We start from the raw sequence: 22,049 nt of genomic DNA on the forward strand, positions 1-22,049 counted from the left end.
TAATCCCAGCTGCCGGGGAGGCTGAGCCCGACGGATCGCTTGAGCCCAGGAGTTCTGGGCTGCCGTGCGCTGTGCCGAGCGGGCGTCCAAGCTAAGGCCGCCATCAATATGGTGACCCGCGGGGAGCTGCGGGACACCAGGTTGACTAAGGAGGGGTGAACCGGCCCAGGTCGGAGACGGAGCAGGTCAAAGCTCCCGTGGCGGTCAGTAGCGGGATCGCGCCTGTGAATAGCCACGCCAGCGTAGCCTGGGCAATACAGAGACACGCGGGCTCCCCTTTTGCCCCACAGCGCTAACAACAAACCCCAAAACCCCCTAAAAACCCCCTTTTTGCCCCAAACATACCCTCACAAACACCGCCTCCTACTGGCGAAGCACCGCAACAACGCCGCGCCGCTCAATCGCTGAATTCACACCTACAACCAAATTTTGAAGCCAAATCAGCACTAACATAATAAATGTGGACAAACACTCATGAGAGGCGTCCCGCTGATCCCTTTGCTGCCGGACACGGACACACGTGGGCTCGTTTGCACCGAGAGACGCGGAAGCCTCTCCTGCGTCCCTCATTCCCGACCCTTTTCCCACACGCGGGACACTCTCGCGCCCCTTTATGTCCCCCTTTCGCCGCCCTATCCCGCCGCCCTATCCCGCCGCCCTATCCTTCCTCATACACGGACCCTTTTTTATCACCGCCGGAGTCTTTTTTGTCACTCGCGGAGTCCTTTTCGTTATTCCCGAACCCTTTTCTGTCACCGCCGGGCCCCGCTCGCCGCCCGCCCCCTCAGCGCCCCCTCGCTCACAGCGCCTCCTGCTGGTCGCGCGCGGCACCGCCCTGCCCGGCTCAGCCCATGCGCGGCCGCGGAGCGCCGGGGATTGGCACCGAGCGCGACCCGTAGCGCCTGTGGGCGCAGGCGCGGGGCGGCCGCGGAGCGCCGGAGCCGTGAGGGAGCGGGAGCCGTGAGGGGCCGGAGCCGCGATCCCTGTGGGTCTCGGCGGGCGGTGCCGGCGCCATGAAGTCCCGCTTCAGCACCGTCGACATCCGCGCGGTGCTCGCCGAGCTGCGGCAGAGGTACCGGCACTCCCCGCCCGTGCGGCTCCGGAAGCGGGGCCCGGCCCGGTGGGACCGCGTCCTGCCCGGGTCCTGTCCCGGTCCTGATTCTGGTTCTGTTCTCGCTCCTCTTTCTGGCCGTGGTCCTCGTCCTGCCCCGGGTCCCGGTCCCGGTCGTGGTTCTGGTTCTGTCCCCTCTCCTCCTTCTGGCCAGGGTCCTGGTCCCGGCGTAGTCTCAGGGCTGTGGGGGCTCTGCTGCTCCATCGTGTCCCGCTGTCACCGCTCTGTCCCTCAGCACAGACCCCCCTCAGCCCCGCCGCCATCCCCTTCCACCCCTGCCATGGCAGGGACACCTCCCACTGTCCCAGGGTGCCCCAATGCCCAGCCTGGCCTTGGGCACTGCCAGGGATCCAGGGGCAGCCACAGCTGCTCTGGCAATTCCAGCCCAGCCAGGAATTCCCAATTCCCAATCTCCCATCCATCCCTGCCCTCTGGCACTGGGAGCCATTCCCTGGCTCCTGTCCCTCCATCCCTTGTCCTCAGTCCCTCTGCAGCTCTCCTGGAGCCCCTTCAGGCCGTGCCAGGGACTCTGAGCTCTCCCTGGAGCCTTCTCCTCTCCAGGTGAGCACCCCCAGTTTCCCACTTGGGAAACTCCTGACACATTCCTGGTGTCCATCCCCACTCTGAAGGGCGTCACTGACACCCCAGGCCAGTTCAGTGCCCACACTGGCATTACTGGTGCCCTGTGCTCGCCAGGAGCTCCACTCTCACCAGTTCATTTTCCATCCCTGCCACAAAGAGGAGCACGGGCAGGACCTGGCACCTTTCTCCATTTTACCCATTAATATAAATTTCTCAGTCCAATTTTCTCCCTCTCTTAATTGCCGTGTTTTAAGAGCAGTTTCTCCATCTCTCCATGGTTGTTGCTTCCAGCTCATTCCATTAATCTTCCTTTGCTGCCCTTTTGGTTACTCCTGGGTAATTTATCATAACTTGGTAATTTATTATAACTTGGTAATTTACATAACTTGGTAATTTATCATAACTTGTCCTTCTGTGTGCTTTAATTCCCACTGGGATTTTTCCCAGCCAGTTGTGTTTTGGGGTCTCCAGAGCATTCCTTGTTTTCCTTTTGGCAGCTTGTTGGGCATGAGAGTGAACAACGTTTATGATGTGGATAACAAGACCTATCTCATCCGCCTGCAAAAGTAAGAGCTCTGAATGGCTTTGCTTACAGATTCTTTAGGTGTGCTGCGTGAAAATCAGATTTTTTAAAATTGTCTGCTGCCATTTCTGACTTGTTTCCAGTGAAATTCTGCTGGGTTTTGGTAAAATGCAGGAATTTTTACCCAGAAAGTTCTTGGGGAATGGGAAATTCTGCAGAAAACCCTTTGTGGGTGGGTGGGTGGGTGGTGGGGTGGCTGCTCCTGAGCCACGTGGGATCCCAGAATGTTCTCATTTGGAGGGGGTGCTGGGGGTTTTGGGGTGCAGCTGTGGGATTTGGGGTGCAGCTGAGGATTTTGGGGTGCAGCTGTGGGATTTGGGGTGCAGCTGTAGATTTTGGGGTGCAGCTGTGGGATTTGGGGTGCAGCTGAGGATTTTGGGGCGCAGCTGTGGGATTTGGGGCGCAACTGTAGATTTTGGGGTGCAACTGAGGGATTTGGGGTGCAGCTGAGGGATTTGGGGTGCAGCCGTGGGTTTTGGGGTGCAGCTGTGGGATTTTGGGGTGCAGCTGAGGGTTTTTGGGGTGCAGTTGTGGGATTTGGGGCACATCTGTGGGATTTGTGGCACAGCTGTAGATTTTGGGGTGCAGCTGTGGGTTTTGGGGTGCAGCTGGGGATTTTGGGGCACATCTGTGGGATTTGTGGCACAGCTGTAGATTTTGGGGTGCAGCTGTGGGTTTTGGGGTGCAGCTGGGGATTTTGGGGTGCAGCTGTGGGATTTGGGGTGCAGCTGAGGATTTTGGGGCGCAGCTGTGGGATTTGGGGCGCAGCTGTAGATTTTGGGGTGCAACTGAGGGATTTGGGGTGCAGCTGTGGGATTTGGGGCGCAGCTGTGGGATTTGGGGTGCAGCTGTAGATTTTGGGGTGCAACTGAGGGATTTGGGGTGCAGCTGAGGGATTTTGGGGTGCAGCTGTGGGTTTTGGGGTGCAGCTGTGGGATTTTGGGGTGCAGTTGTGGGATTTGGGGCACATCTGTGGGTTTTGTGGCACAGCTGTAGATTTTGGGGTGCAGCTGGGGATTTTGGGGTGCAGCTGTGGGATTTGGGGCGCAGCTGTAGATTTTGGGGTGCAACTGAGGGATTTGGGGTGCAGCTGAGGGATTTGGGGTGCAGCTATAGATTTTGGGGTGCAGCTGTAGATTTTGGGGTGCAGCTGAGGGATTTGGGGTGCAGCTATAGATTTTGGGGTGCAGCTATAGATTTTGGGGTGCAGCTGCCCTGTTTTCCCCCAGGCCAGAGTGCAAGGCCACGCTGCTGCTGGAGTCAGGGATCCGCATCCACCTGACGGAGTTTGAGTGGCCCAAGAACATGATGCCGTCCAGCTTTGCCATGAAGGTGAGCTCTGCAGGGTTCTATAAAGTGTCTGCACACAGGAAGGAGAGGGCACCTCCTGGCCTTGGAGCAGGAAATTAGGGAAGGGTTTTCCCAGTGAATCCTGGTCCTGCAGGTGGCTGAGGACAAGGGGAGAGCCAACGTGGGCTTGGGGTCACATCACTGTGTTCAGTGCCTGAAGGAGTGAATATTTAAATTGATAAAAAGTTTTCATAAACTTTATTTATATATTTTTTATAAACTTTATTTATAGTTTTTTATAAACTTAATTTATAAATTCCTTCTGGGATGCTGCTCCAGTAAAGTCCTTGTCATTCCCTGTGTGAATTTTTAGGATGCAACACCCTGTGCCCCAGAGTTCTCTGTTCAGTGTGCTGAGCTCTGGGGTTCAGGCCTTGCTCCAGGCTCCTAGGCTGGGCTGCTGCAGGTGCATCCATGGGTAGATCCACGGGGATACAGCCTGGGATGCTCCCATGGATCTGTTTTACCTCTGGGTGCAGCCAGAAGTGACTCAGCAGAGATTTCCAGGGTGCCTTTCCACAGCAGAGATAATCCCAGTTCTCTCTACAAATAAACTCTTAGAATTTGAACCAGCTGCTCCCTTGAGCTAAACAAACAACATGGAAAAAATGTCTTAATGTTAAGAATTAGGCTCAATTATATTTATAATTATAAAAATGAAGGTGTTACCTTGGTGAGCACCAACATTTTCATCCTTGTGATATTTGAGTTCAATGGGAAGTGCCACAGGGGGGCTCTATAGCCAAGCCATTCCCAGGTGTTTTCAGAAGTTTCCCAGACATTTTCCCCACCCCTCTGATGCCTGGAGAGGCTGCCTAGAGCAGAGGCTGGGCAGAGTTAAAGGATGAAGGTGGATATTTATTGAAAGGCCTTCAGAGGGCACACCCTGGGTGTGCAGGAGTCCTGCAAGGCCACACCCAGGTGAGACAGCAATCAGAGTTTTTCAGACAGATGAAAGTTTGCTCCATTTGCATATCAGAAGTTAATTGTTCAATTATAACTTCAGGTAATGAAGTCACTCACTCCAAGTTTGCCCCCTGTCCTGGTGTAGGGCAAATTTGGGAGACAACCTCCCAATAGGATTCTCTAGAAAGCAGGTTCAATTGCAGATTCAAAAAGCAGATTCAAAAAGCAGATTCAAAAAGCAGATTCAATTCAATCCAAGCAGTTCAGGAAAAATACTTCCTCAGAGAAAAGTGGAAAAAGCTGTTTATTTCACAGGCAAAGCATTCACCAGCACAAAAACAACAAAAAAGAACAATATTAAACAACAAACCCCTCCTGATTAATTCACTGTCGGTTAATTCAATTCACATTACATTTTTCGGGCCCTGAGCCAGTGAGGCCTCCTTGAGTTCCAGGCCTAGAGAGGGACTGTTTTACCTGCACAAACCGGGAGGGAGCAGCAGCTGGCAGAGTTTGGGTCCCCCTGGGGCAGCCGTGGTGTGGAATCCGCGGCAGCTCCATGTGAGCCTCCCCGCAGTGCCGGAAGCACCTGAGGACGCGGCGCCTGGTGAGCGTGCGGCAGCTGGGCGTGGATCGCATCGTGGACCTGCAGTTCGGCAGCGAGCAGGCCGCCTACCACCTCATCCTGGAGCTCTATGACAGGGTGAGCAGCCTGCTCTGGGCCCTGGGTGCTCAGCACTCTTCTGCTCTGCTTCTCAGTGTTATTTGCTGCTGTCTGTAATGTTCTTTCCCTGGCCTGCTGAGGTCTGTCAGTGGCACACTGCCCGCCCTCAGGGTGGTGTTGTCTTTTTATGCTAAAAACTGCTGAAGACTACTACTTTTTATACTAGAACTACTACTTTATAAAAACGACTACTTTTTATACTAAAACTACTACTTTTTATTCTAAAAACTACGTGTACTTTATTTACCATAATTTTTCAATACCCATCACCTATGTTAGGCAGTGGGCTTCTACCTTAAACCAATCCAAAAGTGCCACCATCACCCAGAAGATGGAGGCTAGGAAGAAGGAGAAAGGACAAGACCCAAATTTCTCCATCTTGGGACCCTGAGCCCCCATTCTAAAACCCCCAAAATTCTACTTTTCACCCTGTGACTAACTATCACTCTACTTAAACGTTGGTGGCTTGTAAATCCTCATATGAGATTGGTAATTTTTTCCATGGGTTGAAATCCAAGGCACAGGGCTCTGGGTCTCGAGCCATCCAGGGCAGCCAGAGGAATTTCCTGGGTTCCCACAGGCTGCCAGTGTCCCCTGGGGCAGGGACACCGTGCTGGCCTCACTCAGGGTCCCTGTGCTCCTTGTGCAGGGCAATGTTGTCCTCACTGACCACGAGTACCTGATCCTCAACATCCTGAGGTTCCGCACCGACGGCGCCGACGACGTGCGGTTTGCGGTGAGGGAGCGGTACCCGGTGGAGAGCGCCAAGGCTGCCGTGCCCCTGCCCACCTTGGACAGGTAATCTCAATTTCAGAGCTCATATTTGGTGTATTCATTGTGGCCAGTGCCAAGGGTGCTGTGCCCCTGCCCACCTTGGACAGGTAATTCCAATTTCTGTTGGAATCTGAAATGCAGGGAACTCTCAGAACTTTGGGCCTGTGAGCCAAAGCTCAGAATTAAACAGAGGATTTGATCTGAGACCTTGGAAAAGGCTCCCACACTGAGCAGCCAGAGGTGAGAATGTGGATTTATAGTTTAAAGCAGAGACACAATGAGCTAAGGAAAGCAAAGTTTAGAGTTTAAGATGTAGAAATAAAAGTAGTTCCAGTGGTAAACAAGGAGTGTAGGATGCAGCACTGTGGGTTTGTGTGCCATAACAGGAGTGGCTAAGAAAGCTCACACTGCACCATGGGTCCATAAGATGAAATGTTTAAGGATTGGGTGAAAAACATAAATATCCTTGGTGGTGGTGTTTTACTGGTCAATAAATCCTTAAAAAGTTTTGTAACTGAGGGTCTTGTGACCTTCTGAGCCCTGCAGTGAAGATGTGAGCCCAACTCACCCTTCCTGTTTATGTAGAAGATAAGAAAATAAACAGCATTATCTAAAAAACTCAGAGGTCCCATCCCTAGCTCATTCCAAACTCCTTCAGAAATCCCCATGAATTTCAGAGCTCATCAATGGTGTATTTATTAGGACAACCCCAAATTTGTCAGAGCTGTGAAAATCTTTGGGTATTTTATTCCAGGACATTTTTAGTTTCATTTTTTTAAGGCTGGAAATGTTTTGTAGCTTCTAAGCAATGCAATGGTGTTTTAAACCACATTATTCTTTGGAATTGCAACTTCTTCTTTTCTCCTTGCTGCAGGTTAACTGAAATCATATCCAGTGCACCCAAAGGGGAGCAGCTGAAGAGGGTTCTCAACCCCCTCCTCCGTGAGTGGCCTTTGGCAGGAGATGGAGGGAGGTCACTCAGGGTGTGCTCTGTCATGCTGGAAAGCTGGAATAACTGATCACAGAACCCTGGAGGGGTTTGGGCTGGAAGGAACCTTAAATCCATCTCATTCCTTGGGCAGGGACACCTCCCACCCCCCAGGGGTTTGGTGATTCCCAGGCATCTGTCCTGGTGCAGCAGTGATGGGCCCTGGCAGTGGCTCTGCTGGAGCTCTGCCTTGGGCCATTTTGCACCATCCTGCTACCAGATAGGAGCTGAAAGTGTAAAATCAGGTTTTCCTGAGCACAGAACCAAATTTGTCATGTTTGAGATCATCAGAACAAAATTGGTTTTCCTCCTGACCTGCCAATGCTGCTGAAGCAGAGAATTTCCTGAGTTCAAGCTGAGAATTTCCAGCTCAAATCACACCTGAGCATGACTTTCCCCATCTCTTGATTCTCTTTTTCACCACCCTTTTCTCTCTCCTCCTCTACCCTGCTCTCTTAAATAATTTCTTTATAATAATAATAATATTACTGTATAATTGCTAATTGCTGTCCCCCACTGATCCCAGCTGTGCTGTCCCATGCTGCAATTTGGTGTTTCTGATCCTGTCCTGTAGGAAACCTTGGCCTCACTGGTGTTACTGATGCACGTACCAGGCACAGCTGCTCCTCTCTAAAATCCCCACCATTTCCCCTTTGTGGCAATTTTGGCTTTTTCTCGTCCCCTTTTCCTCACCCACCCATCCCTCCTGCCCCTTCCCTGAGGTTTGGCACTTCTTACTCTTCTCACACTCTTTTGCCCAGTTTTGTTGTGTTTTTTATTTTTTTTTAATGCAAATTATGAATATTTCTTACAGATGATCCTTCACTATTTCTTTTTTTTTTTTATACAGCTTATGGGGCCACTCTCATCGAGCACTGCCTTATAGAAGCTGGATTTTCTGGAGCTGTCAAAATAGATCAACAGCTGGAAAATAAAGGTGTAATATTTTAAGGGCTGGGCCACAAGCATGGGGATTTTAATGTCTCTGTAGTGGTTTTTTCCCAAAGAGATGAGTGAACCTGTGGTTTTATTTTTTAATGTTTTTAGCTTGGGGACCATCCTTGTTTGCATTAAAACTCTTGATTTGTGCATAAATTGGAGATAAAATGTCAGATTGTTCCTGTAGTCTAAATAATTTTATACTGACACCACCTCCCCATGAGGTCAGTTCTGGGTGTTTGACAAGAAGAATTAACATCCAAGTCTTTATTTGTAACAAACATTGGGGATTTGATAAAGCAACAGCTTTACGTTTATTGGGAAGTTAAAGATTTGGGTAATAAAATCAGAAAATATTTTCCTGCGGTCTTATTTTCCTCATGTGTTTTATATTTGCCATAAATCCAGAGGGTTTTTTCTTCCTACTGCATTATGGTGCAGTAAAAAAATAACTTCTCACAGCTTCTGGTTTATGCTTTACCTCTGCAGCTTTAATTTCATAAAGTGCTGGTATTTATGGGGTCTTTTTTCTCCTCCTGAAACTTGAATAATTATGTGCTAAAACCATCTAAATACATTTTAATATTAAAAATTTCCCAGATGTAAACTTAGACTCCTGTTGCAAATGAGCAGTAATTGCAGGGATGAAATATTTCTGCTGTTTTCTCTTCAGAAAACCTTGAAAAGGTTCTTTCAGCTCTAGAGAAAGCAGAGGAATACATGGCCCTCACTGACAACTTCAGTGGAAAGGTGGGTCTGGGTGGCTGTCAGGGATTTGCAATTGCAGAGTTTAACTGGCAAGCAGGAATTCTCAGGAATTCCCAGTTCCTGCTCTTCCCAGCTCTGGGTTTTATTCCTGGGTCTCAGGTGCTGATGAGGAATAAAAATTGCTTCTTTCCACAGGCTGGGCAGCAATTAAATAATGCACAGGCAGATTGTGTGAATCCTGGGAGATTTGTACTTGGGATTGAATAGGTTCTGTAATAGATCCTGCACAGAAACTCTGCATTTATGGGATAGTCTGAGGGCTGGGAGAAGCTCACTTCTTTTTCCAGAAGGAATTGGAGCCAGTCCAGTGGGTCAGGCACAATGTTCCCTGCTGGAATTATCTATTGATACCTAAACCTTTCCAGAGACAAATGATATTTTTGTTTTCTTTCAGGGTTATGTTATCCAGAAAAAGGAGAAAAAGCCAAGCCTGGAACCAGACAAACCAGCAGAAGATATCTACACGTAAATATTTGAAGTATTTCTACTAGTGTGCATAACAGAAATTGGTTTTCAGGTGATAATATCAAATGTGTATTTTACAGATATGAGGAATTTCATCCTTTCTTGTTTTCTCAACATTCAAAATGTCCCTACTTGGAATTTGACTCATTCAATAAGGTACAGTGCTTTTGCTGATGCTGCACTTGAGTGCTTGAATTGACAGCTGCTAAAAGGAGTAATTAAAACATGGTGCAGGGGTTGTTAATGAAAGCAGAGACCTTGGAAGGGATGAATCATTTTATGGAGGAATGTTTGGTGAGGAAAAGCCAGCCCAGCAGGGCTGGGGCTGCAGCTGGGCAGTGCTGGTGCTGAGCTCAGTGCTGCAGCCAGGGAGGTGAAGCTCCAGCAGAGAATGCCAAATGTTTGTGGTGCAGAGCTGGAGTCTGGGTTGTGTCCTGAGTAACAGGTGTGGCACACATCACATCTACACTTCTGCTCCTGCTCTGAAAGCCTCAGAGCTCTTGTTTGGTGTTTCCTTGGGCATTGTCCTTTCTGCTCCTCAGCTCATTAACATCTGGGGTCATTAATTGCCTCTTGATCTTGAGCTCCAGATTTCCCACTCCACGCTCCTGCCCTGTTCCTGCCTGAATTTCTGTCATTTCCTTCAGTGATCACAGAGCCCCAGAGTGGTTTGGGCTGGAAGGGACTCAGAGCCCACCCAGTGCCACCCCAGCCATGGCAGGGACACTCCCACTGTCCCAGGTGCTCCAAGCCCAGTGTCCAACCTGAGATCCAGGGGCAGCCACAGCTGCTCTGGCAATTCCCAGTTCCCAGTGTCCCACCCATCCCTGCCCTCTGGCACTGGGAGCCAGTCCCTGCTCCTGTCCCTCTGTCCTTGTCCCCAGTCCCTCTGATGATCTGAACAGCCCCAAACCTTCCTCACCCTGTGCTTTGGACCACCAGGAGCAGTTTTTGGCACTCTGGGTCTTTGTGTTTGTTTAAGTGACCCAGTGGGGCAGCAGGGATTCAGGGCAGACACATCTGGCTGTGCAGCCATTTAATCTGAACTAAATCAGCTTCTTTTCCATCATTTCTTAGCAAAGCAGGTGAGCCATTGCTTGGGCACTTTTTCCTTCTGTGTCTGCAGTGAGACTCAGCCCTGAGTGTCCTGCTGGACTCCTCCCATGGGAAGGGAAATGGGGAAAGCTCCTGGAGGTTGTCTCAGGCTCTGTCACTTCTTTTAGTGCTTTGCAGCCCCTCCTCTGCAGGGCCCCTCCTGTCCTGCCCTGAGTCAGGCCAGCCTGGGCATTCTCCAACCTGAGTCTCTCTCCTGCAGGCCACAGATGAGTTCTACTCCAAGCTGGAGGGGCAGAAGATTGACCTGAAGGCCTTGCAGCAGGTGAGTCCTGACCCATGTGGATGCTCCCACATCTCCAGAGGCTTCTCTTGCTTCTTCAGTGATTGCCTGATGCCTTTTGGTAATGGCATCAGATAATCACTGCAAGATTACATATAAATATAAATATAAAATAGAAATGGAAATAGAAATATATTTTTAATATGTTTTTATTTATATCTTGACATCTTGTATTTAAAGGAAAAACAAGCATTGAAGAAACTTGAAAATGTCCGTAGGGACCACGAGCACAGACTGGAAGCTCTCCAGCAGGCTCAGGTAAGGCAGATTTTGGGTTTTAATTAAAAAGGTGCATGATCACACCACCATGGGATGGTTTGGCTGGGAGGGAGCTTCAATCCCACGCAGCTCCAGGGGCAGGGACACCTTCCACTGGGGTCGGATCTTCTCCCGTGCCACCACTCCAATCCATCCCTGCATTTCTCCCCCACTGCTTCCATTTCCTAACACCTGCTGCTGAGCTGTGCTCGGCTGCACTGCTCCAAGCTGCTGCTTTCCCAAGGAAGCTGATAAGCTGAAGGGGGAGCTGATAGAGATGAACCTGGAGGTGGTGGACAGGGCCATCCAGGTGGTGCGCAGCGCCCTGGCCAACCAGATCGACTGGAGCGAGATCGGCGCCATCGTCAAGGAGGCCCAGGCCCAGGGCGACCCCGTGGCCTCGGCAATCAAAGAGTTAAAGCTGCAGACAAACCACATCACCATGCTGCTGAGGTGAGTGCCCTGCAGCAGGAGCTCAGAGATTTAAAAATACCCCAAAAGAGCTTTTTTATACGCAGAAGTTTTGGTGTAAAAGCTGCGACGTGGCAGAGTTAATCTGTGAATTTTTGGTTACCTCGCTTTCAGAAGTGACAGTCTATTCTATAAACTTCTTTTCAGTCAGTTCCTTGGACTGGGAAAATTGGGCTCTTTATCTTCTGCTTTTGTTTTCTTTTTCCCCCCAAATTTGGCTGACTTCAGGACTAAAAAGGGTCGGCACACAAACTTCCTGTGTCTCTAATTGTGAATGGTTTAGAGGCTCCTTGAGCCATTTCTAAATCTTTGAGAGAGTTAAGTTAAGAGCGCATTGCACCAAGGATTAAAAATTAACCAGCTATCTTATCTCAATCTTATGATCTCACATGTTTTTAGGAACCCCTATGTGTTATCTGAAGAGGAAGAGGAGGAGGATGATGCTGACATAGAGAAAGAAGAAACGGAAGAACCAAAAGGAAAAAAGAAAAAGAATAAAACCAAACAGTTGAAGAAACCTCAGAAAAACAAACCCTTATTGATTGATGTTGATCTCAATTTGTCTGCCTATGCCAATGCCAAAAAGTAAGAATTTTCAGTAAAAAAATCTTTGTTTTTTGAAGCAGAAATTTCTCTGGGTGTGCAGTTGTTGGTGATAATATTGCAGGAGGAAGGATTTGAGATATCTTGTTAAAAAAAATAGTTAAAAATTGAAACAGCAGCTTGTCCTGAGCTCTGGGATGGGAATTCCCTGGTGCAGAGCAGCTGCTCTGTGGCTCACACTGAATTTTCCAGCTCTGCCCATGGAACAAAAGGCAGAGGCCTGGGATGAGGGGGATGAGGGGGATGGGGATGAAGGAGTGGCTCTGCTGGGATTTCAGGACACACACTTGTGTTTCACAGGTACTATGATCACAAAAGACACGCAGCCAAGAAAACTCAGAAGACAGTGGAAGCTGCAGAAAAGGTATTTTTTTGTTCTCTTGGATTTTAGAAGACATTTAAAAGGAAAATCCCTCCCACTGCTCAGGGGGAAATCCTGAGCTGATCTGAGCAGCCCCAACAAAACATAAAAGGGAAAACCATCACCCAGAGTTGGTTTATTCTTGACATTTGGAGCTCATGGAGGATTGCAGATCCCTGATGGATCCTCCTTTTCCAGTAGCACTGGGAATGCTCAGAGCAGGTGGAGGCACTGACAGACCAGGACTTAGAAGGGAAAATCAGTGGAATCCTTCCCATCCAAGAGCTGATCATTTCAGGGAGCAGCTCTCCAGGGTGCAGGTTTAAGAGCCTGCACTGTGATCGAGTCCAGGCCATTTCCTCCCAACTTTCCCAGTGTTCAGTGGGGAATTCTGGGATTCCTGCTGGGTGCTGATGGTGCTCTCTGTCCAAACAGGCTTTTAAATCAGCTGAGAAGAAAACAAAGCAAACCCTGAGGGAAGTTCAGACTGTCACCACCATCCAGAAGGCCAGAAAGGTCTATTGGCAAGTACAGCTCCACTGTCCTTCTGCCATGTGTCAGGATGGATCTTCCCTGGTTAGGAGTGCAGCTGTTTGGGATTTCTGAGCTCTGCACTTTGCATGGAGTCTCCCTAAAGAGTCAGAGGATCCCAGAATGGCTCCAGGGACAGCAGCCCAGAGCAGCTGTGGCTGCCCCATCCCTGGCAGTGTCCCAGGCCAGGCTGGGTGGGGCTGGGAGCACCCTGGGACAGGGGAAGGTGTGCTCCAGGGGGGCTGGATCATCTTCAAGGTCCCTTCCAATCCAAACCCAAAGCATTCTGGGCTTCTGTGCTTTAAAAAGCAACAAACAAATGAAACAAAACCTCAAAGCTTTTAATTATTAAAATAAAAATAAACAGGAGGACTGTGCTTCTTGTTCCATCTCCAAATCTCCCTGCCAGGGATGCTGTAGTTGTCCCATGCCTTGTTTTTATGTCCCAGGCCTGTGGATGGGAGTAAAAATATTTCCAGTCTCATAAATTGCAGGTGCTGAGGTGGATATTCTGAGTTTGGTATCTAAACCCACCTGTGCAATGTCCTGTTAGTTCCAGGTGCCACTGACACTGTGGATTTGCTGCAATTTGGCAGGTTTGAGAAGTTCCTGTGGTTCATCAGCTCTGAGAATTACCTGGTGATTGCTGGCAGGGATCAGCAGCAGAACGAGCTGATCGTGAAGCGCTACCTCAGACCAGGTGAGCCCATGGGGGCCCCGTGGGGCTTCCTCCTCTTCCCCACCTCTGTGGGTGTCCAGGAGGGACAGGGGAGGGTCCCTCTGCTTTGTCCTTCAGCTGGGCCTTGGATCCAAGGGAATTGTGGTGGGGGAGTTCCTCTGGTGCCAGGGGGTGAGAGCAGCTTGGGTGGGCTCCCCTCGGGGGCAGAGGAGCTGATTGTCCTTGGACAGGGATGGGCTGAAAGGCTTCTGTGGGGTGGTGGTCACAGAACTGGGAAATACAGAATTTACCATTTTTACATTCCTAAAACCATAAAGGAAAGGAGCTCTCAGATCTTCTGTGTGGGGGTGTTCACAGGGGTCCCAGGACGAGGGAAGAGATGAGAATCTTGACTCCCATGTTTCAGAAGGCTGATTTATTATTTTATTATCTATAATATATTAAAGGAAAATGATATATTAAAACTATACTAAAAGAATAGAAGAAAAGATTAATCAGAAGGCTTGAAAGGAATAGGAAAGGAATGATAATAAAATCTTGTGACTGACCAGAGAGCCCGAGCCAGCTGACTGTGATTGGCCATTAATTACAAACAGCCCCATGGGACCAATCCCAGATGCCCCTGTTGCATTCCACAGCAGCAGATAACCATTGTTTTTCTTTTCCTCTGAGGCCTCTCAGCTGCTCAGGAGAAAAATCCTGGCAAAGGGATTTTTCAGAAAATATCATGGCTACACTTCTGTGTGCCCAGCCTGCCCCTTGCAGCCAGACAGGCATTTCCATGTGCCATGAGGGGTTCCCAGCCTGCCCCTTGCAGCCAGACAGGCATTTCCATGTGCCATGAGGGGTTCCCAGCCTGCCCCTTGCAGCCAGACAGGCATTTCCATGTGACATGAGGGGTTCCCAGCCTGCCCCTTGCAGCCAGACAGGCATTTCCATGTGACAGGAGGGGTTCCCTGGCTGCAGGGGTGTGTGACCTGAGGGGACTCTCTGTTCCCAGGGGACATCTACGTGCACGCGGATCTGCACGGAGCCACCAGCTGCGTCATCAAGAACCCCTCAGGTACCTGTGGAGCCCTGGGGACAGGAGCTGGCTGATCCCTTGGGTGGGATCAGTCCTTGCTGGGGGGCTGCAGGGCCGGCTCAGGGCAGGCTCTGGGTGTTGCAGGGGAGCCCATCCCGCCGCGGACGCTGACGGAGGCGGGGACCATGGCCCTGTGCTACAGCGCCGCCTGGGACGCCCGCGTGGTCACCAGCGCCTGGTGGGTGTCCCACAGCCAGGTGAGCACTCAGGGACACAGCCCAGGGGCTGCCAGGGCACCCCAGGCACGGCTCATGGCTGGGGGTCACACCTGTGTGTGAGTGAGGGTGGGGAGATCACACCAAAGGGTGGTGCTTTTGTTCATGCCTCAGGTTCAGCTTTTCTGTGTTTCACATTTTGTGCTGCTTTAGTGTGAGGGTCTGGGCTCCATATCAGGGCATGGTTCTGATCATGTGCAGCTCTGAGCACAGAGCAGGGAGACAAAACAATTCCTACTCCAGCTGGGCACCAAGGACAAATGACCCAAATCTCAGCCCCAGAGCACAAACACCGTGGGCTGGAGAGAGAAAAACAAGCAGGGTGGGACTGCAGGGGCTAAAGCTGGAATGGGACAATGAACTGCAAGGTGCAAATGGAGCAGAACTGATCCCAGGGACAGAGCCCGTGCCCGGCCGTGCATTTTGGGGCCATTTTGGTTGATCTTGGGTGCAGCCCTGGCTGGGCTCTGGTGCTGCCCAAGGTGGATCCATGGAGGAGATGCTTTGAATGAATCCCTGCTTTATTCTGGAGCTCCATCCAGCCTCTGCTCTGGGGCAGCCTGCACAACCCTTCACATAATTTCTCCCTGAATGCTCCTGAGTAGATCCTGGGTTATTTCCTGAGTTACTCACCCAGGACTCCTAAAACTCAGTGCTGGTAGGGTGTGACTGGATTGAAGCATCCCTTAGGAAAACTCCCTGCAAAGGAGAGGAAGAGCCCCTTGGATATGGAGTCCTGCAGAGCTGTTCCAGGAGTTCATCCCCTTTGAGCCAGGGTTTCTCTTGGTGCTGTTGTCACCTGATGCTGACCTTCTGTCACAGAGATTTTTTACCGTTTCTTGTGGTTTTCTTTTAGGTTTCTAAAACTGCCCCCACAGGAGAATATCTCACTACTGGCAGCTTCATGATCCGAGGTGAGGCCCAGGGCAGCAGTGGGGTGTTGTTTTGTTTTCCCAAAGGTGCTGGGCTGTCCTGCAGGGGCAGCAGATCCCACTCTTCTCCCAGAGATCTCTTGGGAATGGCTCAGTCTGAGTATCAGGCAGCTGCAGCAGCAGTTTGAGCTGAGCCCTGGGCAGGAGTTCATTAACTCTGCTGCTTTTGAGCTCTCCTGTTCTCATCCCAGAGATAAAAAAAACCCCAGTGTAATTTTTTGGTAGCCTAAGGCCTCTGATAAAAATGAATTTTGGAAGTACATCCTGCAGCATGGCTGCTAAAGCTCCTCATGAGACTCTCCCTTTGTTTTTCAGGGAAAAAGAATTTCCTTCCACCTTCCTATCTGATGATGGGCTTCAGCTTCTTGTTTAAGGTACAGCTTTTCCCAAGCAGCTCCTGCTGGCTTTTGTAATTTGCTTTGAGCTGCAGGAGGTTCATTTTCTGCATCTTGCTTATCAGTGTATTCCCAAATACTTCTTTTCCCACTGGGAAAAATCCCATAAAGAGCTTCTTGCTGATAATGGCTCGGGGCTGAGATGGAAATGGAAGCAGTGTCTGCATCCCAGACAGACTCTGCACCTTCCTGCCTCTGCCAGGGCTGCTCTGGACTGGCAATCAGAACATTTCTGTGTGCCACCCTGACTTGTGGGCTTGGCACACTTGGGTCTGCTTTCATTTTGCTGCCTTTTGATGGCAGGAAGTGTTAAAAGGGAAGGAAGAGCTGAGGGAGGGGTTGTGTGAGCATTGCCAGGCTGACCCAGAGCTCCTCATTTCCAGGTGGATGAGAGCTGTGTGTGGAGGCACCGCCAGGAGAGGAAGGTCAAGGCCCAGGATGAGGAGCTGGACACGGTTTCCAGCAGTGCCAGTGAGCTGGTGGCTGAGGACGTGGAGCTCTTAGGTACTGGGGGGCTGTGGGGGCTGCTGGGGGTCCCTCAGATCCCTCAGGCTGAGGAGGGGGAGCTCTTAGCTACAGGGGGACACTGGGGGGTCCCTCAGGATCTGGGGATCCCAGTTTGGACAATGGGGAATGGTCTCACACCGACACAGGGCAGGGATGGGTGGGATATTGGGAAGGAATTGTGGCTGGGAGGGTGGGCAGGCCCTGGCACAGGTGCCCAGAGCAGCTGTGGCTGCCCCTGGATCCCTGGCAGTGCCCAAGGCCAGGCTGGACAGGGCTGGGAGCAGCCTGGGATGGTGGGAGGTGTGGGTGGCACTGGAAGGGCTTTAACGTCCCTTCCAACCCAAAGCACCCTGGGATGATGGATCAGTTTGGTGTTCTGTGTTTTCCTGCCCTGGGGGCCCCAGATGGAGGAGACAGCAGCAGTGAGGAGGAAAAAGCCGAGGCTGAGGCACCTCCTGAGGGTGAGGAAGCTCCTGAGGGTGAGGAAGCTCCTGAGGATGTGGAAGCTCCTGAGGATGTGGAAGCCACAGCTGAGAGCAGCCAGGGTGAGCAGGGAGCAGGGAACACTCCTGCTCCAGAGGCTGACTCCGAGGAGGAGGATGGAGACTCTGAGGAGGAACATCCAGAGCCCCAGAGGGAGGTGAAGGAGGAAGAGGTGAATTATCCAGACACCACCATCGACCTGTCACACCTTCAGCCCCAGAGGTGAGAGAAGCAGCAGCTGGGGCACCTGGGGGTCTCCTAAACACTGCCAGGACAAGGCTGGGATGTGTTGCCATCCCTTCCTTCCATGCTCAGCAGTGGGAATGCTGGGAAGCTGAGCCCTGAGCTGCCTGTGCTCTGCTCAGGCTGTGGGGTGAGCTCAGCTCCCTGCAGCCCCTGGGACTCCTTGGAGGGCGCAGGGAGCAGGGATTGGGTGAGGCTCATGGGAAGCAGCACCTTGGGGCTCCCGTGGTGCCCAGGCTGTGTTTGGTGCTTGTGTGTGTGTGAGAGGAGCTGGCAGAGAGCTCAGATTGTTTTCTCAAGTGAATCCCAGTGTTCCTGTCTTTCCCAGCCAGCAGAGCTGGGAGTGCCAAGCTGTGAAAGCTGAAAGAGCCAGGCTGCTGGAGGCTGGGCTGTGTGTCCATGGTGAGCTGCCCTGCATCTGCTGATGAGCTCCCTTTGCATCTCCCCACAGATCCCTGCAGAAAATCATCCCCAGAGAGGAGGAGCCCAGCTTGGTAAGGTCCCAGCTCCTGTGGGTGGCCCAGAGCAGTGGGAGCTGCTGGGCAGGATCTGCCCTGAGCTGCCTTTGCCTCCTCAGGGTGACAGCAGGGCCCAGGGCCGCAGGCATCTCTCTGCCAAGGAGAGGAGGTGAGAGCCAGGGGCTGTTCCAGGGAATCCCTGCGTGGTTGGCTTGGAAGGGACCTTAAATCCCACCCAGTGCCACCCCTGCCATGGCAGGGACACCTCCCACCATTCCAAGGTGCTCCAAGCTCCATCCAGCCTGGCCTTGGGCACTGCCAGGGATGCAGGGGCAGCCCCAGCTGCTCTGGGTCGATGCCTCTTCCCCATTCCCTCGCCATGTCCTGGGCACATCTGCACCCACTCCAGTCCCATTGTCCATCCTGCATTGGCAGGGGAGCTGCTGCTCTGGCCTTTGGCAGTGCTGCCTGGGAACAGTGTGACAGCTGGGCTGGAGAGGGTTTTCTGAGGAGGGGCTGTGTCCAGTTCCTCTGGGTCCCTGAGGCAGGGAAGGGCTGGGAATGCTCAGGAGAGCAGCAGCCTCTCCTCTCTCTGCACAACACATGAGGGTGTTGGGATTGTTCTCCTTAGGGAAATGAAGAAAAAGAAGCAGCGGAACAACTCAGAGAGCTCAGAGCTGTCTGAGGAGAAGCAGAAGGAGGCAGAGACAGAGACCCAGCCTGTGGCTGCTCCCAACTGCCCCAAGGCAGCTCCAGCCCCTCAGCCCATCAAGAGGGGCCAGAAGGTGGGCATGGAAACAGGGGCAGCAATGCCAGCTGTCCCAGACACCCACGGTGCTTTGAGGGGTCTCAGATGATGGTGCTGGGGGTTAGCACCAGTGCCTTGCTTACTGGTGACCTGCTCTGAAAGTTTGGGATACTGGGAAGGAAAGAGCATCTGTGCTTGCAGTTCTCTGCTAAGATTTGTCATTTCTGAAGCTGTTGGTGTTTCTTCCTGCAGAGTAAAATGAAGAAGATGAAGGAGAAGTACAGGGACCAGGACGAGGAGGACAGGGAGCTCATCATGAAGCTGCTGGGGGTGAGGGGGGAGCTGTGCCCTCCCCGGGGTGTGGGGGCTCTGTCACCAGCCCTGACCACCTGTGTCACCACAGTCTGCAGGCTCCAACAGGGAGGACAAAGGGAAAAAAGGGAAGAAGGGCAAGACAAAAGAAGAGGCAGCAAAGAAGCAACAGCAGAAACCCAAAGCCCAGCGCCGTGCAGCAGGAGGGGGCAAGGAGAGCCTGCCTGCAGGAATTGTGCTGCACGAGGCACAGGAGGCAGGCCTGGATGAGCTGCAGGAGGACAAGGTGAGGACTGGGATGGGAAATGGGATGGTGGAGCAGGAGGGGAAGGTGAGGAACAGGAGGGGAAGGTGAGCAGCAGGAGGGGAAGGTGGGCAGCTCTCTCCTCTCCTCACGTGCCCGTGTGTCTGTCCTGGCTCTGTGTAGCTCTGACCAGGAGGCTGAGCAGCTCCCTCTGGATTCTGGGCACTGTGGGGAGCTCTGTGTCTGCTGTCACTGATCCCACTGAGTTCCCAGAGCAGCCAGAGCCCTGCAGCAATCCCTGTGCTCATCCTGTTGCCAGCACGGGCAGATCTGGGGCTCGGTGCAGTCCCGAGGCTCGGGTTCGCCCAGCACCTCCCCCTGAGCTGGGTGTGCCCCGCTCCCAGCCCTGCTGCTGCTGGGATTTGCTATCTCTGAGCAAATCTCCTCCTGCCAGCCCTGCTGCTGCTGGGATTTGCTATCTCTGAGCAAATCTCCTCCTGCCAGCCCTGCTGCTGCTGGGATTTGCTATCTCCGAGCAAATCTCCTCCTGCCAGCCCTGCTGCTGCTGGGATTTGCTATCTCCGAGCAAATCTCCTCCTCCCAGCTCGGCGTGTGCCGGGCAAATGAGAGGTTGGAAAGAAACTCCACCCTCCCTCCCACCCACGGCAGTGCCGCTCTCACCTTGGTTGTGAAACCAGCTCAGTTCTGTTTGCAGGGACAGTGGGGCTTTCTGGGGCTGCTGAATAAAGAATTTCTTGGGGACAGGGGAGGCAGGAGCAGCTCTGTGGTTTCTGCAGGCCTGATGTGTTCTCTGTTTGTGTGTGCAGGAGGAGCAGGAGCAGGAGCAGCCAGGACTGGAGGTAAAGGCTCAGTTCTGTAAGGGCTGAGGTGGGGCTGTGCTCCTGCTGGGACTGGGACATGGGGAGCCCTCCAGGACTGTTTGAACCCACCTTAATTGTGTTTTAAAAATTAATCTCATTAAAATTAACCTCCATGCCTGCCCTGTTCATCTCCACATCCCCCATAAACCCAGAGCTTGGTGGCTCTGGGCTGGAGAATCACACAGTGAGCAGTGCAGGTCCATCTTTAGTTTGAAGTTTATTTACATATCAAATTGCTTCAAACTTTTCTGTAATTACTTTTGTGTAATTACAGGCTGTGGCTGTTGCCCAGGGCTGGGAATAAGTGAATTCCTTTAAATTCCTCCATGGAGGAGGAGAAGGGTGTCTGCTGGGGGAGCTTTGGGTGACCCTTGGCCCAAAACCAGGATCCAGGGGAGGATGTGGTTTTAGTGATGGAACAGATCAGTCACAAATCCTGGCCGGGGCATTCCATGGCAGTCCGGTGCTCATGGAGCCGTGGGATGGGTTGGTTTGGAAGGGCCCTGCAGGAGGGCTGAGCACAGGGCCCAGTGCAGCTCTCTGTGTCCCAGGAGAGCGAGGCCCTGCTGGACTCCCTGACGGGGCAGCCCCACCCCGAGGACATCCTGCTCTTTGCTGTCCCCATCTGTGCTCCCTACACGGCCATGAGCAACTACAAGTGAGTGGGGCCCCTTCCTGGGAGGGCACGAGTGGCTTTGTGTCACTGACAGAACCTTCCCTTGGGCAGGTACAAAGTCAAGCTCACGCCGGGCACGCAGAAGAAGGGCAAAGGTACAGTGTGAGAGCCCTGGGTCCCCCCGTGCTCTGCCTGCTCAGGCTGGCTGCTTTCCAGGCTCCTTCACTCTTCCCTGGCTTTTTGCAGCTGCCAAGATCGCCTTGCACAATTTCATGCAGTCCAGAGAGGCCAGTGCCCGAGAGAAGGATCTGTTCCGCAGCGTCAAGGTGAGCCCGGCCTGCAGGGGCTCCGGGGGCCACATCTGGGAGGAAATGCTGCCAAACTGGGGGGGCTGCTGGGCTTTAGCAGGGGAGTTTGTACTCCTGGGGAGGGTCAGAGAGCCCTGCAGTGGTTTGGGGTGGAAAGGATCTTAAAAATCCACGGGCAGGGACATTCCCACTATCCCAGGCTGCTGCAGGCCCCATCCAGCCTGGCCTTGGGCACTGCCCAGCTCCTGTGGGAAAGCCTTGGTGCCCATGAGACCCTGAGCCTCAGTGGGAGCCCTGGGCCTCTGTTCCTGCACTGTGGCACTGTGTGACAACAGCAGCGTCTCCCAGGGAACCCTCTGGGTCTGGGAGTGGGAATTGTGCAGCAGGGGCAGGAGCTGGCACTGGCAGTTGAGGCTGGAGATGTCCTGGTGCTCCCCAGGGCCAAGGACAGGATCAGCCCAGGGCCCCACAAAGGTTTTCCTGCTGTGGTCACCTTCTCCCCTCCCCTGTGCCCCAGGACACAGATCTGTCAAGAAATATTCCTGGGAAGGTGAAAGTGTCTGCACCTCACCTCCAGAACATGAAGAGGAAGTGATTCCATGCTGGGGGCCGGGACAGACGGACGCAGACCCAGCACCAGGACTGAATCCCTGCACCCAGGGCCTGCATTCCTGCTGCTTTAGCTGGACTCTGATACAAATTGCAGATAAATGTGGAATTAAATTGCTGGCATTTGGTCAGGAATGTCCTCCCCTGCTGCTGCTTCTCTGTTCGAGCGCTGGGCAAAGGCTCTGGAGTTTGGGGCAGGAAAACTCCAGGGTGTTCAATTCCAGAGCCTGCAGGAGGGCAGTGCCACTGGAGAAAGCTTCCTCTGGGAAGGTGGAATTGTGATTCCCCCCAGACATTCCCTGGCTGTGGAGAGAGGAAGGTGCAGGCCCAGCTTCCCCCAGCCCAGCTGTGCCAGAACCCTGAGGAGGGGAGGAAGAGCAGGGCTGGGAGTCAGGAAAACCCCAGGATCTCTCAGGAATTACAGCACAGGAATTGTTCTACAAGTCAACGTTTTTAATTAGTTTTTGAAGACAGCTTAAAACATGATCCCCCCCCCCTTCCCCACAGCAGCACAGCCTGGCCCTG

At 52.3% G+C, this 22,049-nt stretch overlaps 1 protein-coding gene across 2 annotated transcripts; it reads left to right on the forward strand.

Annotated features, from left to right (window-relative positions):
- Positions 1-923: 923 nt before the first annotated feature.
- NEMF (nuclear export mediator factor) lies at positions 924-21,663 on the forward strand. Of its 2 annotated transcripts, none has more exons than XM_054286871.1 (33): positions 924-1,072; positions 2,191-2,259; positions 3,506-3,608; positions 5,110-5,235; positions 5,906-6,054; positions 6,905-6,972; positions 7,869-7,955; positions 8,631-8,707; positions 9,120-9,190; positions 9,271-9,346; positions 10,506-10,568; positions 10,767-10,844; positions 11,089-11,297; positions 11,715-11,900; positions 12,219-12,282; positions 12,715-12,803; positions 13,407-13,510; positions 14,490-14,552; positions 14,658-14,770; positions 15,645-15,702; positions 16,036-16,094; positions 16,499-16,619; positions 17,027-17,327; positions 17,800-17,842; positions 17,926-17,975; positions 18,438-18,591; positions 18,807-18,884; positions 18,958-19,152; positions 19,938-19,970; positions 20,543-20,649; positions 20,719-20,762; positions 20,854-20,933; positions 21,433-21,663. In XM_054286871.1, the coding sequence occupies exons 1-33, from the start codon at positions 1,014-1,016 to the stop codon at positions 21,508-21,510; spliced, it is 3,255 nt and encodes a 1,084-aa protein (XP_054142846.1). In that variant the 5' UTR covers positions 924-1,013; the 3' UTR covers positions 21,511-21,663. The 2 variants fall into 2 exon arrangements, with proteins under 2 accessions (XP_054142846.1, XP_054142847.1); XM_054286872.1 differs by having other exon boundaries at positions 19,944-19,970.
- The last annotated feature ends 386 nt before the right edge of the window (positions 21,664-22,049 follow it).

Source organism: Melozone crissalis, unplaced genomic scaffold (assembly GCF_028551555.1).
Source record: "Melozone crissalis strain CALT ecotype California unplaced genomic scaffold, PUWL_Pcris_2 ptg000056l_1, whole genome shotgun sequence".
NCBI lineage: Eukaryota > Metazoa > Chordata > Aves > Passeriformes > Passerellidae > Melozone > Melozone crissalis.